This window comes from Emys orbicularis, chromosome 8 (assembly GCF_028017835.1).
Source record: "Emys orbicularis isolate rEmyOrb1 chromosome 8, rEmyOrb1.hap1, whole genome shotgun sequence".
Classification (NCBI taxonomy): domain Eukaryota; kingdom Metazoa; phylum Chordata; order Testudines; family Emydidae; genus Emys; species Emys orbicularis.
In genome coordinates this window covers 103432895-103449505 of record NC_088690.1, presented here as the reverse complement: position 1 = coordinate 103449505, position 16611 = coordinate 103432895, and the positions used below count along the sequence as shown (strand labels likewise).

The following is a 16611-nucleotide window of genomic DNA, read 5'->3' as shown; positions in this document are numbered from 1 at the left end:
ATTCCCCATTAAAGTGGATATAATAACATCTAGTTCACAGGTTGATGCGCTACTTAAATAATGTTTGTACAGTGCTTTGAGATCTTAGGCTCACAGACGTTATGGCACTGCAACATGTTGTTATGTTTGAATGTTAGATACAATAATTTAGAAAATGCAGGAATACACCACCAAGCAACTCTTAGCATTTCATCAAAGACAGATTTAACTATAAGGTTGATTGCTTAATTAGGTGAGCAACTGAATTGAATTAATTCATCAAAACTAATTTGAAAAGATCTCTCGAGGCTGTAAGAGCTTGTGTCTATTATTTGTATTTGTTGCTTTGGGTCTATGCATGGTTTTGTTATTGTGTTAACAGCAGTCTTAATCTTGTTTGATTTTAATTGCATTTGGTCAGTTTCAATGGTGGTCGTTTCTTTTTTCTTTTTTTCTTCTCCCACCATGTGTAAATCAATCACTGCTTGATTTAGAATAAGGGCTTTCAGTAAAATGATTCTTACCAAGTTAACTACATTTCACCACTAGCCTCACAAGCACAGCCTAAATCTGGCTGTGAGGTGAAATTACTTCATAGGAACTCATGTTGAGTTTTTGGAACCATGTTTCCTGGAGTAGTATTTCAACAAGCATGTTAGAACATAAGAATGGTCATACTGGATCAGACTAACTGTCCATCTAGCCCACTATCCTGTCTTCCGACAGTGGCCAATGCCAGGTGCCCCAGAGGAAATGAACAGAACAGCCATTCATCAAGTGATCCATCCCCTGTCGCCCATTCCCAGCTTCTGGCAAACAGAGGCTGGGGACACCATCTCTGCACATCCTGGCTAATAGCCATTGATGGACCTATGCTCCATTAATTTATCTAGTTCTTTTTTGAACCCTGTGATAGTCTTGGCCTTCACAACATCCTCTTTCAAGGAGTTCCACAGGTTGACTGTGCAGTCTGAAAAAATACTTCCTTTTGTTTGTTTTTTAAACTTGCTGCCTATTAATTTCATTTGGTGGCCCCTTGTTCTTCTGTTATGAGAAGGAGTAAATAACACTTCCTTATTTACTTTCTCCACACCAGTCATGATTTTATATCATATCCTCCCTTTGTCATCTCTTTTCCATACTGAAAAGTCCTAGTCTTATTAATCTCTCCTCATACAGAAGCTGTTCCATAGCCCTAATAACTTTTGTTGCCCTTTTCTGAACCTTTTCCAGTTCCAATATATCTTTTTTGAGATGAGGCGACCACATCTGCATGTAGTATCCAAGATGTGGACGTACCATGGATTTATACAGAGGCAATATGATATTTTCTTTCTTACCTATCGCTTTCTTAATGATTCCCAACATTCTGTTCACTTTTTGAACTGCCGCTGCACATTGAATGGATGTTTTCAGAGAACTGTCTACAATGACTCCAAGGTCTCTTCCTTGAGTTGTAACAGCTAATTTAGACCCCATACTTTTATATGTATAGTTGGGATTATGTTTTCCAATGTACCTTGCTTTGCATTTATCAACATTGAATTACATCTGCCATTTTGTTGCCCAGTCACCCAGTTTTGTGAGACCCCTTTGTAGCTCTTTGCAGTCTGTTTTGGACTTAACTATCTTGAGTAGTTTTGTATCATCTGCAAATTTTGCCACCTCACTATTTACCCCTTGTCCCAGATCATTTATGAATATGTTGAATAGTACTGGTCCCAGTACAGACCCCCGGGGGACACCACTATTTACCTCTCTCCATTCTGAAAACTGACCATTTATTCCTACCCTTTGTTTCCTATCTTTTAACCAGTTACCAATCCATGAGAGGACCTTCGCTCTTATCCCATGACTGCTTACTTTGCTTAAAAGCTTTTGATGTACACTATATCCACTGGATCCCCCTTGTCCTCATGCTTTTTGTGACCCCCCCAAAGAATTCTTGTAGATTGGTGAGGCATCATTTCCCTTTACAAAAACCATGTTGACTCTTCCCCAACAAATTATCTTCATCTGTGTGTCTGACAATTTTGTTAATTACTATAGTTTCAACCAGTTTACCCGGTACTGAAGTCAGGCTTACTGGCCTTTAATGGCCAGGATCACCTCTGGAGCACTTTTTAAAAACTGGTGTCACATTAGCTATCCTCCAGTCATTTGGGACTGAAGCTGATTTAAATGATAGGTTACAAACCACAGTTAGTAGTCCTGCAATTTCACATTTGAGTTCCTTCAGAACTCTTGGGGGACTATCATCTGGTCCTGGTGACTTATTACTGTTTAGTTTATCAATTTGTTCCAAAACCTCCTCTAATGACACCTCAATCTGGGACAATTCCTCAGATTTGTCACTTAAAAAGAATGGCTCAGGTGTGGGAATATCCCTCACATCCTCAGCAGTGAAGACTGATGCAAAGAATTCATTTAGTTTCTCCGTAACGGCCTTATCGTCCTTGAGTTCTCCTTTAGCATCTCAATTGTCCAGTGGCCCCACTGGCTGGTTAGCGGGCTTCCTGCTTCTGGTGTACTTAAAATTTTTTTTGCTATTATGTTTTGAGTCTTTAGCTAGCTGTTTTTCAAATTCTTCTTTGGTCCTCCTAATTATATTTTACACTTCATTTGCCAGAGTTTATGCTCCTTTCAATTTTCCTCACTAGGATTTAACTTCCACTTTTTAAAGGATGCCTTTTTGCCTCTCACTGCTTCTTGTACTTTGTTTAGCCATGGTGGCACTTTTTGGTTCTCTGTTTTTTAATTTGGGGGTATACAAATACATGTTGCATTGAAGGCTCTCTTGGGACTGATTATATTTTAGTACCCAATAATCTGGTTGAAATGGAATTAAGAATCTCCTCTGTACTTTCTGGAGAAATAACCTAAGAAATTTAATTAAAGAACACAAAAGAGGTGGAAGTTTTTTGTTGTAATTCAACTGAATTACATTGAATTCACTGAAGACGTTTGTGTCTTAAGACATTTTGGTGTGAGTATATGTAAATAAATCATGTGGGCTGGACATCCCTAAGACCAGTTTTGCAAACAGATCTATCAGTTTAATAAAATATTTTCAAACAGCATTTCCTTTTTGTACAATTTCTAAACTGATTAATATTGGAGCCACGGAGGAAACACTTTTTGCTCTCCTGTGGATATGACGTGGACTAGAGGGAAGGAAACACATTATATGTGGAACTTTGCCAAGGCAAAGTATTGTTTGTGTTCACTTAAAACCAAGGGTGAAAATGAAAACTCCCCTTCAGGACAGTAGAGTTGTCCTAGAATCATAGAATATCAGGGTTGGAAGGGACCTCAGGAGGTCATCTAGTCTGACCCCCAAAATGAACGGCAGAAGCCATTTACTTAAAGCAAACTGGTGCTCCAGGTGGGGCTTGAACTCACAACATCAGCATCACTCCATATAGCACTGCTCTATAAGTACTCTGCACTAACCCATTGTGCCATTGGAGCCCACTTCCACCCTAAAAAGAGGGGAGGGGTGCCAAAATGTGGGGGCAAATTCGTGAACACTAATGATTGCCTGTCTGTTTGTCTATCATTCATATTGCCCATATCACCATAGTACAGGGGTCGGCAACGTTCAGCACGCAACTCGCCAGGATAAGCACCCTAGCGGGCCGCACCAGTTTATTTACCTGCTGACACGGCAGGTTCGGCCGATCGCGGCCCCCACTCGCCGCGGTTCGCCGTCCTAGGCCAATGGGGGTGGCGGGAAGCGGCGTGGGCCGAGGGATGTGCTGGCCGAGGCTTCCCGCCGCCCCCATTGTCCCGGGACGGCGAACCGCGGCCAGTGGGGGCCGCGATCGGCCGAACCTGCCGCGTCAGCAGGTAAATAAACTGGCCCGGCCCGCTAGGGTGCTTACCCTGGCGAGCCGCGTGCCGAAAGTTGCCGACCCCTGCCATAGTACCTGACCTATATGAACAGAGTTTTACCCTTTTGCCATAAAAATCAACATTAACTGATGGAGATGGTGCTAGTTTATTATGGAGGAAATCCACTAATACTTGTGAAAATGTAAATATGCCTCAACACAAACCTGGCAGCTTCAGCCTCCAGCCAGCAAAAGGTTTTACATGGATAAATCCTGAACTTCAGCCTGAACTGGCTGTTTGTTTCTTTTAAAAACGTGTTTTCAGGTCACAATGATAAATGACTTTTGTTTCTCTTTGTTTCACTAGAATGATTACAGGAAGTTATCTATGCAATGCAAGGATTTTGTTGTGGGTGTACTGGATCTCTGCAGGGATACAGAAGAAGTGGAGGCTATTCTGAATGGAGATGTGAACATAAAAGTGTGGCCTGAGCACCCCCGCCCAAGCCTGAGCAGAATTAAACTTGCCATTAAATATGAGGTCAAAAAGGTAAGATCTTTCCTTTAGTTGGTAAAACATCCATTGCTTTCAGTGGGACCAGGGTTAACCCTTGGAATTTAGCCTTTCTATGGCTTTATTTGCAGGGTGGTTGCACATTTTAATATGGAACATGTTACCGTTAAACTGTTAATTATTATGGATATGGTGGTGCTTTTACAATGTTAAAAGGAAGGTTGGATGGCTCAAGGGATTGGTAAAATTATATAGGGGCCTCTCATCTCTAGGGTAGCTTACACAAGTACGAATGTGGAAAAGTTTGGTAGTGGTCTCAAGTCACTGCCATTGCAATATGCAGTGTTATTGTAGCTGTGTGAGTGCCAAGATATTAGAGAGACAAGGTGGACAAAGTAATACCTTTTATTGGGCCATCTTATGTTGGTGAGAGAGATAAGACCTGAAGCAGAGCTCTGTGTGAGCTTGAAAGCTTGTCTCACGGAAGAGGTGCTGGGGGGTTCAATACAACCCCCAGATTGCAAATGCAACTAACAAATGTCAGAAGCACACTCTCAGTCTAAGGGATACATCTACACAGCCCCCCCCCCAAAAAAAACCCCTCACGACCTAGTCTTAGAGCCTAGGTCAACTGATCGGGACTCTCGGGGCTCAAACTGTAGAGCTAAAAATAGCAGTATAGACATGGAGGCTTGGGCTGGTGCCTGGGCGCCAACACCTTCCCCCCTCACCAAGTTTCAGAGCCCAGGCTCTGGCCTGAGCTCAAACATCTACACTGCAACATTTAGCCCCGCAGCACAAGGCATAGTTGACCTGAGACTTGCTCTGTGGGTCGTTTTTTGCTGGGTAGACATACGCTTAGAGGGAGATACCAGCCTCATCAGATCACCAGGTTGTTTTCCAAACTTTCAGACATCATCTCGGTCTTATCCAGACTGAGCTTCAGCCAGCGAGCTCTGATCCATGCCCCATGAAAGTCAGTGGGACTTATGCGCTGAAGTCACTTAGGTAGTTTGAAAAAAACAACCCCACTCATTATGTAGTGCCACAGAATAAGCATGCCCCACACATAGCATTTATGGGGGAGAAAAGGCCCCTGACTAGATCTGGTGAGAAAACAGAATTCCAATTCCTCAACAGCAACAAAATAGTTTTTGGGGGGAAAATTGGCCCCCATCAGGACAAAAAGACAAAAACGCGATGTTGTTCACCTAACTTGAATTCCATAATAGTCTGTTTTGGGCACACTGAAATGTTCCCACAGAAGGCATGTCTCAGTGTTTGCAAAATGTTCCCCGAGATCCCCAGCTAACAGGTTGCCCAAGAGCCTGGGAACCACAGGAGTGATGGAGCCTGGGTGACCAAGCTCCCCTCTACCCTGCTAGGTACTGGGATTTCTCATAGAAGATCCCCCTCAACAAAAAATGGAAACCCCAATACCCTACCCCTGCTATTGCTCACAGCTAGGAGCTGCTGTGTGAAATTAACAACTATCTGACCAGTTTCATGGCTGCTATTCAGCTGTAGGGAAACTAACAAGAATTATGTCAATTTCAGTCAGCTTCCTGGATTCCAAGCACCCCACCAGTCCAAATGGTGGGCTACTGGAGAACCTGGACTTCCCCAATCAGGGAGCCCAAGTTTCCCAGTCAGATGGACTGCAAAGGTCTCGAGAAGCCTGGTAGCCTGGGCTCCTCAGCAAATAGTGGACCAGATAGGGATGTTGAAAGGGGATCATCAAAGCTGGTCTTCTGAGCGTAAGGAAAATATTTTGAAAGCAGCAAAAGAGAGAAGGAAGCGGGTTAGTTTTAGAAAAATATGTAAAATGTTCTGCTTTATGGAAGCAGGCTCTGAATGGAAAATTTGGTTCTGGCAAATACCGGGTCTGGGAGGTGCAGATTAATGATTTCAACAATGTGCTTTGATGGAAATTGGGCTCCGATAACTGGGCTTAAAGAGTTGTTCCAAATTTTCCAGCTAACATCTGCTATCTCCTTCCCCCACCACCTGCTTACTTCTGCCTCTCAACAACATTGCTGTGTTAGCCAGAGAAGGTCTCTTCCTGTTATGGAAGCAGTTAATTAAAGAGAAACTTAACTCTTAATTTAAATGCTTTCATAAGGGGGGAAATGGTGTGGAGCTAGTCTGTATAACAGAAAGACAAATTATTCTTCCCAGGATGGTGCCTCTATGCACTGTCCCATACTCGGAGCTTAGTATCAAGACTCCAGCCATCCCCAGTTGAACTCCCTTGAACAAATTGGGCCAAATTCTGTGTCTTGAACAGGTGCCAGCTCATTGACTTCTGTGGGCTTGTACTGTTGTAAGTCAGAACAGAATTTGCCCTTGTGTCCGAAATACCCTTGTACTGTATCATCAAAGAATGATCCCTAGAAGACTAACAAGGTAATAGCTAAAGCAAAGCTTTTGAGAACGCCAGACACTTTTGCTGAGCACATCAAGTCCTCTGCACTGCTTTCTTTCATTCTCTATTTCTTCTCACAAGTACTGTACTCGTCTCCTAGGTACAGAGAACTTTGAAACTGTGCGTTGGACAAGATGTAGCTGAACTGCTGTGTCAATCATTGCACTGCCTTCAGTATACCTGTTCCATCAGCTCTTTAGCCAGCTCATTTTCAGAGGCTCATCTCCAGTGAGTGCATTGTTTCATAATGCATGCCCACAGCTTCCCTATTGACTTGCCAGTTCTGCAGCATCAGATGAATCAAAAAAAAAAAGTGTTCTGATTTGTTGTATGCAGTTGAGATCAACTACATATTTTCTCCTTCTGTTACAAAATATATTCTTCAAAACTGATCATCCTAATTTGGGCATCATTTATTGTAAGTACTAGATCAATTACATAACATATGAATACTGTCTTCAGTAAATCTTGTGTTGGTTCTCTGTGTAGCATTTCACAGTCTGTTCTTGTCTATATTTCTCTCTCCATATTTCTATTGTATATATTCTGATATTGGTCCTGGGCAGGCTAGAGAGCAGCTGATCCTGGACTCAATTAATAAAGAATTAAAGAAGGGTAATATAATTAATGCCCGTCATCAAGGGTTTATGGAAAGTAGATCCTGTTAGACTAACTTGGTATAATATATATATATATATTTTTTTTTATGAGATTGCAAGTTTTGTTGATAAAAGTAATAGTGTTGGCGTAATATACTAAGACTTCGGTAAGGTGTTTGACTTGGTACTGCACAACATTGTGATTAAAAAACGTAAAACAATACAGTTAACATGGCACACATTAAACAGATGAAAAGATGGCTAACTGACAGGTCTCAAAATGTAATTGTAAACAGGGAATCATAATGGAGCCGATATGTTTCCAGTGGAGTCCCGCAGGGGTTAATGTTTGACCGTATACTAGTTAACATTCTTATCAATGATCTGGAAGAAAACAAAATCATCACTTATAAAGTTCACAGATGGCACACAAATTGGAGGTGTGGTAAATAATGAAGAGAACAGGCCATTGATAGAGTGGGATCTGGATCACTCTTAAGCTGCGTGTAGTCAAACAATGTGTTTTAGTATGGCTAAATACATCAGGGAACAAAGAATGTAGGCCATACTTACAGGATGGGGGACTCTATCCTGGGAAGCAGTGACTGAAAAAGGTTTGGGGTCACGGTGGATAATCATCTGGACATGAGCTCCCAGTGTGACGCTATGGACAAAAGGGGGGGCTAATGGTTGCATAAACAGAGGCATCGTGAGTAGCAGTAGAGAGGTTGTTTTATCTCTGTATTTGCCACTGGTGAAGCTGCTGCTGGAATACTCTGTGCAGTTCTGGTGTCCACAATTCAAGGATGTCGAAAAAAATTTCAACAGAGTTCAAAAAAGAGCCATGAGAATGATTAGAAAACCTGCCTTATAGTGATAGATTGAGCTCATTGAGTCTATTTAGCTTAACAAAGAGAAGGTTAAGGGGCAACTTGATTACAGTCTATAAGTACCTACATAGAGAACAAATATTTAATAATGGGCTTTCATTATTGGCAGTGACTTATGGTAGCAGGTTGATATTTATCATACACTGTATTGCTAAATAGATGAACAATCTCTATACAAAAATGTAGTGATGAAAATACACCAGTAATGACTTCCTTCAGTGGAAAGAGATGTTGAGGTATAAAGGCATTTGAGGGGTGTGTGTGTGTGTGTGTATAAAAACTTTCACTTTGAAACTTACTTCCAATTTAGGGAAATCATATATAATGTGCATGTTTTTTTTTTTTTTATGGATGGATTCTGGATCTTGTTACACTGATGTAAATCAGAGTAACACCATCAAAATCAGTGAAATTACAGAATATTTATAGAGGCGAAATTGAGATTGGCATCTGGCCCTCAAAATGTAAAAGACAGCTCTGTGAAGGAATGCTGCTCGACCTCCATCCCACACCTGAAGCACCGAAATCACTAACCCACAAATGGGGAAATCTAGCCAGCAGGCTGACTTATGTATGACAGTCCACCCTGCCTCTGGCAAATTCAAGGTGCAAATGTCTTCTGAGTTATGGCTGATTGAGCTCTACTTGTACTGCAATCCTGCAGCAGTGGAACCAGAAATGGACTATGCTATTGCTCAAGTTTGCAGCTTTTGACTGCACCCTGGGACTGAGATGTACTTGGGTTAAGGGAAATCACTGCTCTCAAGGTGCAAAATGATATTTCAGCAATATTAGGCTGTCTGAGTGGCACTGCTGCTGGCAAATTCAGTATTCACATCCTCTACCCATGCCAGCAGCTACCTGGGCATTCTATCAGCTACAACAGAACTGTCCTTTCCAACTCCCACTTGGCTTTCTGCTTCCAACATTCTGGGCCAAATCGTTCACCAGGAATTCCTGGGAATTTCCATTCATTTTTGCCATTTTTAGACCGAATGTTATTTTGGGTACATTATATAAGATTGTCAGCTGGTATATCAATGTAGCTCCATTATTTTAATAAAGCTGCACTGACTTACTCCAGTTGAGAATCTGTCCCATTATTATTAGTAGCCTGAAATGTGCTCTGTTGGTTTTTTGCCTTCTTCAGCCCACGAAGATATACATGGTAGAGAGAAGTAAAGATATTCTGACATAAGTGCACTTAGATAGGACAGAGCCTGTAATATTCCATATTGTGTTTCAGTGGATGACAAGAAGGATCTTAGTAACTAAGTCACCCATTAAAATATATATGAAATATTATAGTTTTTCATCAAGTTGGCGTTTCAATGTTCACTCATATTTGGATTCAAAGTTTTAATGAGTATTTGATATTCTATCTCCTTCTACCATTCTGCTTCTCGATTCATGTCTTCCTATTAGCGATCTAACTGCCTACGGTAGGCTTTCCTTGATGGAAGTTCTCAGCGCATAATTTATATTGTCAATCTTTATTTAGTGGTCCTGATTTTAGTTTTTCAGCTGATGCCTCTGCCAATATTTTGTTATCTTATCCTTTCCACAGTCTGAGAGAGAGATGGCAAGGGACCCCAGGCTAAGGCAGGATTAGCCCATGTGGTTAAGGGTCTTCGCCAGGCCTTTAGACATATTTCTTCAATCTTCCCCCTTTTATTCTTTCCCACTCATTAACCCTATTACTTCATAGTCTCTCTTACAATGCAGCCACCAACTCAGAAAAATGAGCTAATAGAAATTTGCACGTTTCCTTAATTTTTCACAGCTGCTAAATGATCAGTCCCCTTGACGGCCATCAGACAGTACACCACAAGGAGTGAAAGGGAAGGAAATAATACGGTTTTGAAATGGAGGCTAAGAAGCACCATTTTACTCTTGTCCACCAGGCTCCTGCAAAAGAAGCAGGCACTGTTAGATGAGGTCACCAAATCAAACACTTCTCTGAGCGTTTTAAAAGCAGCTCTGTCACCTTTCCTCCTTCCCCTGGATCAGGGATATTATAAAGAAACATTAATCCTACACACACAGCTTAAAGCTCCTTTCAGTTCTGAAACAGTATCTTCTTTATCTTACATTTTCTTTCCAGTTGTGCTCCGTAATAAGCTGTAAGCAGAAACGGTGCCATGTTTTTGGTACCTCCGTTTTAAGACCAGTTCAAGGGCCTGATCCAAAGTCCATTGACATCAATGGGAAGCTTTCTGTTGAGTTCAGTGATCTTTGGTTCAGGCTGTAAATCAATTTTTCTTTGATATTTGTTTGTTGATAATTTGCACAAAGAGCCTTTATTAACTTCACCCATTTATTACTCCAATAAGCAATACATGGTTCAATTGAAAGCAGGCAGTTTTATGGATCAGTATCTTGGGTTTTTTATTAGTACTTTCAGACACAAGTTGAATATTGGAAAGCAGTTCTGGCAAAGCATCAGAAGTGCCTAACTTAATGTTTTTAAAGTGTTTCTCTTCTTTTATTTAAATGAAAAGAGAGCCAACTACTTCAGTAACATTGGCAAGATTAAGAAAACATGACAGTTTAACTTTCTGCAGTATAATGAAATGCCCAATATAGAAGGTAATCATAGAATTAAAAGCTCTGTTCCATACATACTTTACAGCCAGAAGGAAGATAAAATTACACCACTTACCGAAGCTGATTGCTGTAAACAGATCTTTAAAACACTACCTGAGACCATAATTCTTTTCAAACTCTGCCTATCCCAGAGGAACTAACACAAGTGTCCCAATGCCTATCACACGTTTATAATTGTACACTTCATTCACAGGTCCCAGAGTCACCCTGACTCTTCAAATTATTTAGCTGGTTGTACATTTTGTCATTTCCTGAGAATGGTTCTGAAAGTTACAATCCCAATATTTTGTCAAGTAGTGAAATAATCAATCTGCTGGAGTAGAGAAAACATCATGCAAAAACGTAGGTATTGCATAAGTGCTGGAAACCTTCCAAGAAGGTTTGACACCTTTGACTGGTGCGTCAAAAGACTGTCGTCATGATATTAATTAGCACAAGGCTGGGACTGGACGACAGGGGTGGATCACTCGATAAATTGCCCTGTTCTGTTCATTCCCTCTGAAGTATCTGGCACTGGCCACTGTCAGAAGACAGGATACTGGGCTAGATGGGCCATTGCTCTGACCTAGTATGGCCATTCTTATTTTCTTAGACTGTGATTAGTGTGTGTAGGCACAGTGGGAAAATAAGCCCTTTCCTCTCTAGCTGTGGAGAACCCCACTGCAAAGGAACTGATGTAGTTCTGCTGTAAAGGACATTGGATGGATGGTACAGGAAGGGCAAGCTGAGCAGGGCGTATGTATTCCCTGCATCATGAAGAGACTCTCTATATGGTGTCTCTGGAGAGACTAGACAAGGGGTGAGGCCGGGGGAGCCATTGCTGTGTGCAAGTGGTGAATGAATCTGTCATCCATTTTAAAGGAAGACCATCTTTTTTTATGAGAATTCAGTGCCATTCTCTGCAGAGGAGATAGAATGTTAAGGCTCCTGGAGTGTAAACACACATTCATATCTTGGTATTTGTATGTATGTTGTGTTTGTTGGGGGGAGAGGGTGTTTAATTTTGGTGGTTGTGTTTTTTTTTTCTTTTAATGTAATGGGAAACCATTTATGGGGCCATAATAATGTGAAGTCTGATATTTTCATAGTATTTCCATGGTCAGAAGCTGGAAAGTGGCACCAGGATACCAGCTCTCATGGTTACTAAAGTCAACTTTGTAAGTTAAGAAAAAAACATGAAAAACAAATACAATTAAAAATAAACACAAATGCATGACAGACATAGATCTAGTCCCACCTTTCAGACAGCCCTACCTGTGAAAGCTCCTCAGGACCGATTTTTTTTCGACAGATCCAAACATACTGTAAGTGTACAGTAAATAAAGGGAAGCAATTAGCCAGAAATAGCACAGAAACAGACTTTCTTGAATCATTTCAATCCCACAGTTCTGATCCCAGTCACCAAAGATGTACCAAAGTTATCCCATGAACGGATTTGTTTCTAAATGGGAGCAAAAGTTCATAGGGGTGGAGGTACACAGGCAGGGAAGGTTTTTATTTCCTCTGTGCCAATTCAGACATCCTTGCTTAGGACATGTCCTCTACCTAGGAATTAATGCTCAACTTGCTCAGAACTGCAGCCAACCTGTAGATGAGTCCCAGTGAAGGAATGCACATTGCTTCTTGATATATCACCATTTTACTTATTAATCAATCCCCCTGCTTTAGCGATCTATGCAGTATCTTTCAATGATCTCTTCTGTCCTCATTGTCACGCTCTTTTCCCGTTATCCTTTAATGTTGGTAGGGATCTGATAGGCCAACATTTTCCTTCAAGTCTAAAGCCAGTGTCTCTCTGCGGGAGCTGACATTCATCCCCCTTCTTTCCAGATGCTGGGCGCATCATCACCCCATTGCCTTTAATTGCAGATGTCGAGTGCCCAGCTCCTGTTTCCCAGTTGCCAGTAGTGTTCCTGGCTGTCACAAAGCCAGACCACCTCCCTGTGTCACAGAATTTAATTTAATTAACAGCAAGACATACAAATTGGATTTGGGGGAAAAATTAATAAGAATTAAACAGAACACCAGATGGCTGTGCAAATTCTATTTAATACAGAGATGGTACAGGAACTTTTCCTCATAATTGCATTATTAATAATTAACATTTGGAAGATGCTCCAAACAGAATGCTGGCTGCTGCATTAAATTATAATTTTTCACCGAATTGGTCACGGAGCTCAGGTACTCAAGGGCGTATGAAGCCCAACTCTCAGGAACTGCTGAGATAATCTGAGGCCCTGATTTATTTATACGGAGGATGCAGCTTTATTTTGTTTGATGTCTTTCACACAAATTGCTTCACAGAGTTAAATAACAAGAGACTTATAGAGTTAAAGCATTGTAGCCAAGGGAGAGAAAAATGAAGAGGCCTAATGATCAAAACATATGTTCAAAGGGGAGTTTTGAAATGGAGAGTCAGGGAGATGGAGCATTGCTGGAAGTCGGCTCCAGATGGCAGGGGCTGCAGAGCACAGAAAACTCGCATTAGGTGTGGCCAGATTAAGTGAAGGGAGGATAGGGAGCAGTAAAGTGACACAGAGAGAAAGACAAAGTCCATCTTTGTGGGAGGTTGGAACAAGACTATGAAAAGTTTTAGAATCATGGAGGCCCATGATTTACATCCATAGGACATGTTAGAACATTCTAGGCCAAATTCTGCTCAGAGTTATACTGATGTCAATCCAGATTAACTCCATTGATGTCAATGAAGTTACTTCAGATTTACACCAGTGATAACTTTCAGTTCAAGTTCAGAAAACAAGTCCTCAAAGGACAGGAAATGCAATGTTATCTTTGAAAGTTCAATTTAAACTCTGGAGGTTTTGGACTCATGACCTCCCCTCTGGTTGAACAGATGTGGTGCATCGTGGGAATTATGTGATCACAGTGTATCATGGGAGATGTAGTCTAGCTGGGAAGCCTGAGCCATAGAGGAGAAGGCAGCATAAAGCAGCTGACCTACAACTCCCATGAGGCATCTCAGGGGGACACGGTGTTGAATCAAGATGAAACAAAATGCTTTGATTCAGTTTATCAAAACGAAATGAAACATTTCTATTTGTGAATGTCAAAACAGTTGTAAACTGAAATCCTTCTGAACTGTCCATTCTGTGAAAAAATTCTGTATTTGGACTTTTTGTACTCTTTCAGAGCAAAAACAAATTTAAAAATATCAGAATTTCCTGAGGGGCAGAAATTCTGATTTCTCAACCAGCTCTAATGTGCGTAAGCACCAACCTGAACCGAGACCACAAAGAGAAGAATTTATTAAAAACACCAGGTCTCACAGAGTCTATGCTGCAGGACTGAATGGAAACCTTCAAAAGCTTTTACAGAGTTGTCTTTCTGCCCTTTTCAGCTTCTCTATATTGCACAAAAAGGGCCAAAAAGTACTTATTTTTCCCTGTTTGTTTTCATAAATATCAGAGATATGAAGTAAAGTTATCCCAAGTTTAGCTGGAGGTCTTGATGAAGTCTCAGATATGTTTGTTAGATGCTCTCTCCTTAGTCATTGTCAAGCTCAGGATATAGTAGTCAAATGTAACTCTTCTAATTTCTTTTAACTCAATCCCTAAAGCATCTTGATCATTTTGTTCTCTATTTTGTGTACATCTTCCTACAGCGTGAATGGAGGTATTCCAGGTGTGCTCTCACCATAACTGAACAAGGTATTTAGGCTGCTAACTTCCATTGAAAATTCTGGGCCCTGATTTCCTTTCTCCAAGATATTCATTCAAAATCACATTGTCAATACATGTGGATATATTTTTGCTGTGTCCTAGCATCTCTAGGTCTCTTTCAGTATTACTGCTTCCCCATTGAATATCTGTGGTTCTGATTATTTCCCCCCTCCCAGATGCATTAGCTTGGATTTTTTTCAAATTTGAATCTCATTTTATTTCCTCTCCATACATTCAACCTCTCTAGGCATCGATTAATTATTTCTCTGTCATCACTGGTGGTTTGTAACACTTCCCAATTTACTGTAATCTGCACATTTAATTAATTTCATTGGCAAAGTACCATACAGTCTTAAACTGTCGGGGGGAGGGGGCAGAATCAAAACACTTGTATGAGGCAAGAGACATAAATAAAAAGTATCTTTATTAAAATTAAAATTATTTTGTTAAAAGAGCAATTAATATGTTCACCAATAAATCTGACCCTGGATGCTCCCAATATTGGCTTCATCTATCTTTCAAGAAGCAGTAGACCTGCTACTGTGTGGTTTCTTTTTTTTCGGGGCGGGGAGGGGGGGAGTATGCTGTTAGAATGTGGTAAGTAGAAAACCTCAAGAAAAATATGTTCCACCATTTAAGGTTTTTATGAGAAGATTTTCTAGTAGGTTTGGTTCTATACAGGTATCTCAAAGATATTTTCTTTCTATCTCTAATGAGAGTCAAAGCTGGGACTCTCAGTTTTCTAGCTTGTTTTTAGAAGATTAATTAAGTGATAAGGATTTATTCATGCATTCACAAAAAGGGGAAAACAGATATTAGCAATACAACTTCCAACAAACACACATCCCACTTGAATACAAAACCCCTGTTTTCTGTAAAGCAGAACCAACCACCTTATCCAACAGTCTGCAGAAAAATGCTTAGCAAAAAAGACTACAGATTACAAATAAGCCATCAGAGGCAGCCCATGCCCTGCCCTCAATGCAGGAGAAATGTACAGAAGCTGACAAAAATATTAATTAAAATTTGCATTCACTGCATTGGCTACAGTGTTCATGTAAGCGTGGCATTATCTGGTTTGCATTTCAAGAATATTAGGCTTAATTTAGTTTTCTAATGTGAATAAAAATCCCAGACAAATAATTTATTCCCACATCCATTACTAAAATGGTTATTAAAATCATGTTTTTCATATGGTGCTTTAGTGCACATACCTGTTGAAATATAATAGAATAGCATTTGAAATGGTCCTGGCAGTTTTATCTATTCCATCATTTTTTCTTTCTATTTTACTAATTGGAGTTTTCTTCTTTTTAAAAAATATTAAACAAGGCAGCTGTTTTGTATGTATTTTACTTTTGCTGCCTGGCTAAATCACTGCTTATAATTCACACTACTTATTTTAAAAGAGCATCCCAGCACCTTATCTTGAATTCTGCAATGCATTGAGGACATTTGGTTCTCCAATGGCAATTATGCGAGCATGTGGCTTTCGAATACTGACCTCCACTCCATTAGTCCTCCTGTTGCCCTTTCAAGGCAAGATCCTGATCCCATTAGTAGAAATTACAAAACACATTGCTGAATAAAGAATCAGACTCAACATCCTCCTGGCCTACTATGAGAGAGAAGATTAAGTCTTAAGGGTGAGATTAGGGTGACCAGATGTGACAATTTTATAGGGAGAGTCACGATTTTTGGGTCTTTTACTTATATCGCCTCCTATTACCCCCCCACCCCCGTCCCGATTTTTCACACTTGCTGTTTGGTCACCCTAGGTGAGATCCAGATCTAGATCCAAATCAAAACTACAGTAACTCCTCACTTAAAGTCATCCGGGTTAACGTTGTTTCGTTGTTACGTTGCTGATCAATTAGAGAACGTGCTCGTTTAAAGTTGTGCAATGCTCCCTTATAACATTGTTTGGCAGCCGCCTGCTTTGTCCACCGCTTGCAGGAAGAGCAGTCCGATGCAGCTGGCTGGTGGGGGCTGGGAACCAGGGTGGACCGGCAGCCCCCAATCAGCTCCCCGCTCTCCTAAGTTCCCTGTGCGGTATCCACCCAGCAGGCTACCAATTGCCCGCA

The 16611-nt window shown here is 40.8% G+C and overlaps 1 protein-coding gene across 4 annotated transcripts in view; it reads left to right on the top strand.

Moving 5' to 3' along the window:
* Positions 1 to 16611, top strand: part of TRPC7 (transient receptor potential cation channel subfamily C member 7) — a 116403-nt gene that overhangs the window by 35024 nt on the left and 64768 nt on the right. For 2 of the 4 annotated variants that reach the window (XM_065409357.1, XM_065409356.1), the window contains exon 2: positions 4180 to 4362. The exons of the other annotated variants lie outside the window; for them this stretch is intronic. In XM_065409357.1, coding sequence (XP_065265429.1) covers positions 4180 to 4362 — 183 coding nt within the window. The remainder of the gene's footprint in view (positions 1 to 4179; positions 4363 to 16611) is intronic. 4 annotated transcript variants of the gene reach the window in all.